The sequence below is a fragment of the Ammospiza caudacuta genome, chromosome 4 (genome assembly GCF_027887145.1).
Source record: "Ammospiza caudacuta isolate bAmmCau1 chromosome 4, bAmmCau1.pri, whole genome shotgun sequence".
NCBI classification, from domain to species: Eukaryota; Metazoa; Chordata; class Aves; order Passeriformes; family Passerellidae; genus Ammospiza; species Ammospiza caudacuta.
The window spans coordinates 25,763,201-25,772,622 of record NC_080596.1 but is presented as its reverse complement, the minus strand read 5'-3'; the positions used below and the strand labels follow the sequence as shown (position 1 = coordinate 25,772,622).

General features: G+C 57.0%; 1 protein-coding gene across 1 annotated transcript; it reads right to left on the bottom strand.

Moving 5' to 3' along the window:
* Positions 1–4,433: 4,433 nt before the first annotated feature.
* Positions 4,434–5,123, bottom strand: NEUROG2 (neurogenin 2). The gene has a single exon (XM_058803954.1). It carries the CDS (start codon positions 5,121–5,123, stop codon positions 4,434–4,436), a length of 690 nt encoding a protein of 229 aa, XP_058659937.1.
* Between the last annotated feature and the right edge of the window lie 4,299 nt (positions 5,124–9,422).

The window sequence follows — 9,422 nt, the reverse complement described above, 5'->3', positions numbered from 1 at the left end:
CGGCAGGGGCAGAACCGCAGCCCGGGCTGCCCAATCTCTTCTGCTTGGAAGAACACAGCAGCAGCAGCTTCCTCGGCGTCTCCTTCCCCCTAAGCAGAGCGGGGTGTTGGCAGCGAGGTGCTGGTTGGTGCGTGCTGCTGTCACCTGCTGCCCCAGGGGAGCCCCGGCACACGGTGCCTCCCCCAGCTCTGCGGGGGAGCTGGCGGCAGCGTGCCGCTCTCGCCCCTCTCTCTCGGGAGTGACACACGCCACCCTCCTTTCTTCCGCTTGGATGAAATCGTGTCCCCTGTCCCCTGGCGGAGCGGAGCAGATGGGGCTGCTGGCCTCCGCAGCCGCCCGCCCGCTGCCCCAGCTCGTGTGAGCCCGCTGTGCCCGCCCGCTGCCCCCTCCCTACGGAACCTAATCCCATCCCCTAATCCAGAACTTCTCTGCCAAACTGTTCTTGAGGCACAGAGCGTATCTTCCAGAAGATACCGAGTTACGAGCGGTTTGTTTAACGCAGGGGCCGAGCATCCCGCGCTCAGCTCGGCAGGGGCAGCTCCGGCATCCCGGGGGCAGAGCCAGGCCCGGGGCAGCGGGATGAGGGCGGGATCCCCCGGCAGGCAGCAGGTGCCTTTCCTGCCTCGCTCACAGCCCAAACTGTCGTGCCGGCTACCGGGGCCGCCGTTGTCCCCTCCGAGCAGGACATCACGTTAATAGAGGTTGATTTGCAAACGGCGTCACCCCCCCGCCCCAGTGCCCCCCTTTGCCTGACTCCCGCTTTTCTGCTCAATGGCACAGATGCTGCTTTGTGCTGCCCACGACCAGGCAGCTATTAGCAGCAAATCCAGCGAGGGAAATTAATGAAGGCGACTACTAATAAAAGACAGCTCAGGACAGCCCGACCAACTTGCTCCGAGCGGTAATTAACTTTTTTTTAAAACTCATGAAGGTAAATATGCCATCAGCTTTGGGCCGGTCTCTCTGCTTTTTAATAAAAGGAGGAGGAGGAGGAGGAGGAGGGGAGGCAGAAGGGATGTGTCACAGCCGCCCCACACCATCCCCGTTCCCTCCTGGCTGCCGCAAAGTGACCCTCAAAGGATTTTTTTTTCTCTCCAATCAGTTTTTAGAGGCTTGATTTTAAATCTGGCAGGAGTTCTGCCTCTCCTTAATCTCAGTTCAGTACGAGAGGTCACGGGGATGAGCAGACTGCCAGAATTTTGCTGGACAGCTGCTGCAGAATCGTAGGTAGAAGGCAGGATATCCTTATATTTTTAAATCTTTACATCTTTATATCCTTACATTTTCTGCTTGTCAGAGCAAAAGAGTTTGTCTCAGACTTTAAACCACAAGATTTTGCCTTGCACTTAGACAACAATCTACGTCAGGTCACAAAAAAGATCCCGCTGGGATTTCTGCTTGTGCCAGGGGATTGGCTGTATGATAGATAATTGAGATCTTTTTTGCCCGTGGTGAACGGCAACCGGGGCTGCCTGGGCCAAACCCATGCATAATACAGGGACAGGGGGAAGCCCAACCTGAGGCACTGGAGTAAGGCTTTAGGAAGAGCGGGTTTGAAATGCGCCGGCCAGCTGAGAGCCGTGTCGGGAGGGCTCTTTAACCGCGGCACTGCTGGACAGATTTATGCCTGCCATGAAAGGCGGCGTGCGGCAGCCCTTGGGCTGCTGGTTTGGCTCCTCGTGGCCATTCTTATGCCAAGGAGGGCTGTAAAGCACCCCCCACCCTCGGGGGCCTTCAGGCTGCCCCTCCAGCCCTGCTGGCGCAGAGGAGCTTTTATGCCAAAATACAATACACAGAAGGATCATAAACACATGTTCTGGGGCAAGGGGCTGCCATGGAAACCACCCCCAGGTTCCTCACATCACCCAAGGAAGTGTTTGCCCATCTCCCATCTCCTGGTCTGCTTCCAGGCTGGCTGTAGTTGGCTCTGGGGTCATCTCCTTTTGGCGTCACCTCCAAAACTCAGTCTTCTGAGAGAGAAGAGGGAAACATATGAAAGAAGGAAACGAAGGAGAGGAATTAACTCAAATTAAGGGGCAAGAACAGGAAATAAACACTTCATGCCACGTCCAAACCAAAAATCAGGATGAGGGTGACTGGGTTAGGTGACAAATCCAGCCTCTCCAACTCAGCTTTTGCCAGCGTGGTCCTGCCACCCCCTGCCAACCTTGCCCCTCTCGGGCCCGTTTCCTCCGAGGGCATCTCCATCGCAGGCCAGCCTCCCCCAGGGAACAGGGGAGGTTTGGCTGGCGTGGCTCCCACCCCAAACCCCTGCCCAACCCCCCCTCCACCCTCGGATCCGCCGTGTGCCTTTTCCCACGGTGGTTCCCGCTGGCACAGCCCCATCCCAGCTGTATCTGGGATGGAGGGAAATCCCTGCAGGATGACACACCTGGCAAGGAGCAGGGTCCCTCCCCGATGAGAGCTGCGGGGAGCATCCTGGTGCTGAGCCACTCGGGATGTCCCTCCTGGTCCTGCGTGGCTCCAGCACTGAGAGACAGAGGAGCGCATCCAGTCCATCCCGGCCTTTTGAAGAGCCGAAGGCACCTACTCCAGTGCCTCTTCAGAGAGGGAGAGAAGCCAGGAAGGACAATGAGGCCCGACCAGAAAAGACGGAGAGAGCGCTTGGCTCCTTTTTGACGTTCCTGGAGTTTGGCCATTAAAAGGGGTCGCTAAAAGCGGGTGAGAGTGAAAAACCCCGCTCCCGACGGGCTGCCCCACGCACCGCCAGCGCCCTGAAAGGCTCCCCCTTGTTTTGCCCCTCCTGGCCCGTGGCGGATTTGGGGGAACACAGCTTCATCTTGCTGGCCACATCAAAGCAGTGATTATGCAAATGCTCCCACTTTTTCTTTTCTTTTTTTTTTTAGGGAATTATTTATCACACAATAACCCCCCTGCCAGGGGGGGAAACAATAGATCAGGCTAGATAGCACTGCTCGCCCGAGGCTGCGGGGCCGGGGGGGGACCCCCGCGCGGTTTATTGGCCTAACCTAATTTCACTAATTCTCTTTTCACACATTTTGGGTTTCTTCCCTCCCCCCCTCTCTTTTCCTCCCTCTTCCTTTCGCTTCGAGGGCCGGGCTTCACGCTCCCAGGATCCGGAGGGCACCGGGCTGGATTCGTGTGCTAAGCGTTTTATTTAATTAATACACCCAGGCGCCTCTGCTGCTTTTTAATGATTTCCAAGCGTTTGTACCCAGAAGTCACAAAGTGTTCCCGGGAGCCCGGGGACGATGATTGAAGGGCCTGGGCGGCCTCCAGCACCCCCCTGCACGGTGACATGCCTGGCAGTGTGCTGTGCACGCCGAACCGAACCCCCTGGAACTGCCTGCGACCTGGAATTCATCTGACCCACACAGAGAGCAAATTCTACCTCTTGAAACCCAGGATTGGTTTGTTAGCTCAACAACATTTAATTCCTACGGCCTTGTTGGTGAAATCCATCGGCCTGAAATGTGACAAGTCTTTATCCATCCATCCATCCATCCATCCATCCATCCATCCATCCATCCATCCCACATTTGCTGTCAGCATCTTCTGTACTGAGAGCTAAAGGCGAACTTTCACTGAATTTCCCCCTCTCTCTCTCTGTCTAATGCTGTTTCCCAAAGAAACAGTTGCCCGTGGACCCAGTGACATCAGGCCCCACCGGACCTTGGTTTCACCAGAGACAAGGATCGCCTAATTCCCAGCCGCTGGCACATAAAGCAGAAAAGGCAGCAACCCCAAAGTTACGAAAATTAGAGCTTTTATTTATATTTATCGCAAGGACAATCCCTTTGCTCTTCAGCTGTAAATACATACTAGAATAAACTCTGTAAATTATACAAAAAATACATATTTTCCATGAAATCTGTCTTTATAATAAATAAATGTGAACACGTGTGTGGCTGATCGCTGTAATGTTCCGTGTCTGTTGAGGTTTTCAGTCTGTTGATTTATTTTTAATCTCCTGAAAGAAGGGGGGAGTTCCTTGTCCCCTAAAGGTCGAAATAAATAATGTATGAGGAGATCCTTCCCCACTTCCCCCTCCCGATTTTTTTCCCTTTTGATAGAGAGTTCAGCCTAAATTTCCACGCTTGCATTCAGCCCTCACAAAGCCTACAAATTATACAATGACTTCTAACCTGGACCCCTAACAAAACAATTTACTTTTTTTTTTTTCCCCTCGCTTTGCACCCCCCTCCCGCCTATAAATCATAAGGGACAGATGGCAAAGAGGGGAGCGGGGAAAGGGGGGGACACACACACAAAAGCCCCGCGGTGACAGATCTGGGAAAACTGGACAAAGTGCACATCGGCGAGAGAGAAAGAGAGACGGAAAGTTTGGTTTGGCAGGTGCCGTTCCCACAGCCCGCCCTGCCCTGGGAAGCGGGCAGATGCCGCTGTCGCCGCCGCCGCCCCGGGGGGAGCCCCGGCAGCGCCGCGCCGGGCTAGAGACAGCGGCGGGGCAGCGGCGGCGGCGGCCCCGGGGCGAAGCGGCCGGGCCAGTGCTCGGGATCCGAGGCGGAGCCCGCGGGGCTGGCGGGCGATAAAGTGCAGGCGTACGGGGAGGCGGAGGGCGCGGGGCTGGCGGCGCCGCCGCTCCAGGAGGAGGCGGGCGAGGGGCTGCCCTCGGCCGGCGCCGCCGCCGCCCCGTCGGGGCCGAGCCGCGCCGCCCCGGCCAGCCGCAGGGTCTCGGTGAGCGCCCAGATGTAGTTGTGGGCGAAGCGGAGCGTCTCGATCTTGGTGAGCTTGGCGTCTTCGGGGAAGGTGGGCAGCACGTCGCGGAGGGCGTCCAGGGCCGCGTTCAGGTTGTGCATCCGGTTGCGCTCGCGGTTGTTGGCTTTGAGCCGCCGGCTCCGCTTGATGCGCTGCGCCGTCTCCGCCGTGCGCGCCGCCCGCGGGGCGCCGCGGGACCTCCCCGGCCGCCGCTTCCCCTCCGCCCGCCGCAGCCCGCGGCCGCCCGGAGCCTCGACGGGCCGAGCCGGCGGAGCGGCGCGCAGCTCCTCCTCCTCCTCCTCCTCTTCCTCCTCCTCCTCGGCGCTGGACGGCAGTGAGGGCGAGGGGGCGGGCGAGCCCAGCCCCAGCAGCAGCAGCTCGTCCTCGGCGGGCGGCGCCAGGACCTCCGCCTTCACCAGCATCCTTGCGCGGCGGCCGGACAGGGCCGCACCGGGCAGCAGCTCCGGGAAGCAGCGGGCGCGCTCTCCTCGCCTCTCCGGCGGTGTGACGGTTCGCCGGTCTGACGGAGCGGGGCGGGGGTCTTGAGGCTGAAGGGAGGGGGGGGGTCGGCAAAGCGCGGGGGACCGTGGGGGGGGAGCGGCGGGGGCGCGGCGATGGCACGCGCCCCGGGGGCGGCGGGCGGGCGGGCGGCGGCGGGAGCGGCGCCCGGGGCCCGGTCAGGCTGCGTGTCTGGCACACGACCCTGCTTAACACCCCTTATATACCCCGCGGGGAACAATCAAACCTACCCCCGGGGTCCCCCTCGCCCTGCCCGCCCCGCCCGCGACTCTTGTCGGGGGGCGCCGCCGCCGCTCCCCCCCGCGCCCGCCCCATCGGCGGGGCCCCATTGGCGCCTCGCGCTCGGCTGGAGCGTGCCGCTAATTTATTAATGAATGGGCACGGGGCGGGGGGCGGGGGGGGCGCGAGGCGTCGGGCCGGCCAATCCCCGCGTCCCGCGCGCCACGCGCGCGCCCAGGGCCGGCCGGCTCCCCTTCCAGCCGCTCCTCGTTGGCGGGCCCGGCAAGGGAAAGGGAGGGATTGATGGAGAGGGGCTCCTCTTCACCCTCGCCTCGTTCCCCGGGAGCGTTTCGCCTTCTGGGGACGCTTGGTGCTGTGGTAAAGGTGCGTAGTTCCGTGCGTGGCTTGCTGGGGAGATGCTCCGGGCAAGCGGCTGCTCCGTTCGCATCAGGCCGAGCCCGAAATGGGGGAACGCCGGGCAGCTCCGTGCTCTCAAATATAATTCACAGGCTGGAGGAGACCTGAGAAAACCCCCAAACACCAATTTGTCAGTGCACCAGGAAAACCTTAATTCCTTTCACCCCTCTTCCCCCTTCCAGCCCTCTCTCCATGGCAGAGCCTGGTGACATGCCCGTGGAGTTGGCAGGATGGCTTTGCTCCACAAACCATCTTCCATTATCCCAGGTTGCTCCAAGCCCTGTCCATCCTGGCCTTGGACACTTCCAGGGATGGGGCATCCACAGCTTCTCTGGGTAATCTGTGCCAGGGCCTCCTCACCCTCACAGGGAAGGACTTATCCCAAGATCTCATCTAACCCTGCCCTCTATCAGTGTGAAGCTCTCCCTTCTTGCCTGTCACTCCAAGTCCTTGGCAAAGAAATGACAGTGAGAACATACAAAACTAAAACCCCAGAACACTCTCCTCTCCATATGGAAACACGGTCAGCAAGGCACTTGGGATGAGTTGGGATTTGAAACAGAATTTTGTTTGCAACTGCTAGAAAAGTTCAAAATTTAAGAAAGTGCTGAAACCTGTGCAGAAGCCGTGCTCAGCACAGCACAAACTCACACCCAAAGCAGTCCCTCAGTCTGAGTGTATGGTTTTTGGAAGCGATTGAGGCCGGGCGGGTGCCTCAGTCAGTATCTCTGTGACTCCTTGTGCAAGAGGCTCACAGCTCCCCTCGGCATCCCAGGAGAGTGACGCTTTTAAAAGGACTTTATTTCTTTTTCTGTACTCTAAGGGCACAAAGCAGAGTACACTTGTGACAGGGCAGGCCCATCCCTCTGTCCCCACCCTGCTTGCCGAGATTTCCGTGCTTCCATTGCTGGTGCAAAGCACCGGAGAGGTGAGGCACCCTTTGCGGTGCCTTTCTGGGGTTCGGTCCCATTCCTGCTGCCAGGCCCTGCCGTGCAGCGGCTTTTTCTGTAGGGCTGAGCACGACGTGACCAGGGACAGGTCGGCTCCATATCCCCACAGCTCTGGACAGGCGCTTGTGTGGTCTGTGGGCAGTGAGGGCAGAGCTGCTCGGCCGAGAGTGGTGGGGAGAGGAGGTGGTGGGGGGAGAGGGAGTGGGATCAGGAGCAGGAATGCTGCTGCCACTGCCCACCGCCTGAACTGTCCTCCAAGGGTCAAACTGTTCAACTTCAGCCCCTTTGCCAGACTCAATCCTACTTTAGGGGAACAAAAGCCCAAAGTAGGCAACGATCAAGAAATGGGAGCACAATGATTTAAGCTTATCACACAGCCCAGAAATAAAGGACGCTGAGCTCGTGTGGGGAAGAGGGGGAGACCTTCAGAAGGGCTTTGTTTGCTGTAAGAAGATTGAACTCTGAGGCGACCCGATAGCCCTAAAAGTTTAGGGTCTGTGTTGCTGAGAGACCTTTGGGCACAGCCCATCCACACGTCGACCTCACAAGTTGAGAGCCAGCCTTAATGGCCAGCCTGCCTCAGGTGAACAGGGGCACCACATCCCGGGAAATGCGGGGACAAAGCTGTGGGGACAGGGTGGCCCGACCCCTCCCAGCTCTGCCTCCCCCATACCCTGCGGTGTCCTGAGGGTTCAGGGTCCTAGAGCTGCCCACACACACCAGGGTGTCCTGATCCCTGCGGGGTCAAGCACCCACAAACCCTGAGAGTGGGGTGGTTCTGCTCTTAAATGGGGTGTGAGAACATGTCCCCACACAGCAGAGTACTGGGGTGCTCTGCGGAGGGAAGCAATCAAAATTGCTGGGGTGCGTATCCCCCACATCCTGATCCAGGTCCTTCCCATGCACGCTGCAGCAAGTAGCGCCACATGGAGGGACACGATGAGGAGCAGTCCCCCAACTCCCAAGCTGTATTAGCACTTTTGGGTTTGTTCTGGGATCCAGGCGAAGAGGGGTCCCCCCACAAGCTCTGTCCCGGCATCTTTCCCTGCTCCCCCCAGCCCGGCCCTTGTCGGGGGCCGATTGTTCCCGGCGGATTTGCATGGCAGGTGCAGGACTGCAGAGCGATTTTGCAGTGCTGGCCCCCCGCCCCACCAAGAGGGTTTGCCTCCTCCCCCTTGTGAAAAAAGGCTGCTGGTGCCTTCCTTTCCCATGAAGAAGAGAAGAAGCTTGAGGATCGCGTGAACACGCTTCAGTTTTCTTATTCTTTTCTATAGATGTGGGGAAAAGAACAGCCGATTGTGTGAAAAACCCAGTGCCTGCAAAAAGGGACATTGGCCATCCAGGCGAAGGTGCGCGAGGGAGAGCACTAATCGCTGAACCAGGAGACAAATACGATTACCAGCTCCGAGCCTTGAGTCAGAAAGTCTCATAGACTTTAAGATGTTAATCCCCAACATAATCCTTCCTTTGGCGTGTAGGAATAGTGCAGCCACAAGAGTTGTTTTGTTATTTATATTGGCGTTTAATAAAACTCAGCCAGTGGTGAATGGGCTGCCCACTCTCCAATGGTAATTAATTCCCTATTTCAGTGACCCAATTGTGCTGGGATAGAGCAGTGGGACAGTCCCACTGCCCCAACCCGCCTTTGTGCAGCTACACGGCTCTCGTGCTTCAACAGCTATGGAAACTCATTCTTTTGATGTCATTCAATGAGTTTTCCTTGGGCATCTTCTAAACTTCAAGGACCCTTTTCTTTCTTGAACGCCTGAAAAGCAGGACTAGCTTGACCACCTCTGTAGAATTTAATGGTTTGGTGAAAGGGCCTTTTGGGGGGCAGGGGGGGTGGGGGTGTAAGGAAAGAAAGAAAATTTGGCAGCCTGGCTATCAAACAGGGGGATAGCCAAACCCAGGTGTGCCAAACTCACTCAGCTCCTAATTTATCCAGGTCTAAAAAGCCACTTTTCCTTACTCAAAATACTCAGGGCTTCTCTTAGTCAAGGCATTTCTAGATGGGATATGCCAGTGAGCAATAACTGTGTTATGGAGCTGAGTAAAGACATGAATGGTGTTTCAAGAAGGAAGCTCCATCCAGAAAAGGGAAAAGCACCTGGCTATTTTTACCCAGAAGGGGAAAAACACCAGATACCTGTAACAGGTTATTGGTGTAAGTGTGTCTGCAGGTTTATACTTTTTGTCTATGTGGTGAGGTGGCTGAAAGCAAACACGTGAAGAACATGGAGTTATTCTGCAGAGCTGCCCCGATCCGGGCAGCCTCCTCTATGTCTTTATACACACTTGCAAAAAAAAAAAAAAAAAAAAAACCAAAAAAACAAAAAAAAAAACCTTTCGCAAGTCACAAACAATTCAGGATTCAACTAAGAAAACACAGAGTGAACCATATGGCCAGGGTGGCTCGAGTTGGCTGCATTTTCCCCCAGACAAAGAAGGGATTGAGAGTTGAAGGAAAGGAGAAAAAAACCCAACTTTCCGGCTGATGAAGCTGTTGTCTGGAGGCAATGATCCCAAATCTCAAGGCTTTATTCCAGGCTCCGACTGAGACGTGATATGTCATATGATTAGCATCTTTCATATTTACAAGAGTAGTGCAGGCTGCCA

Bases quoted from the DNA above. Each gene is read 5' to 3' on its own strand.
- NEUROG2 (XM_058803954.1), bottom strand. From the start codon at position 5,123: ATGCTGGTGAAGGCGGAGGTCCTGGCGCCGCCCGCCGAGGACGAGCTG.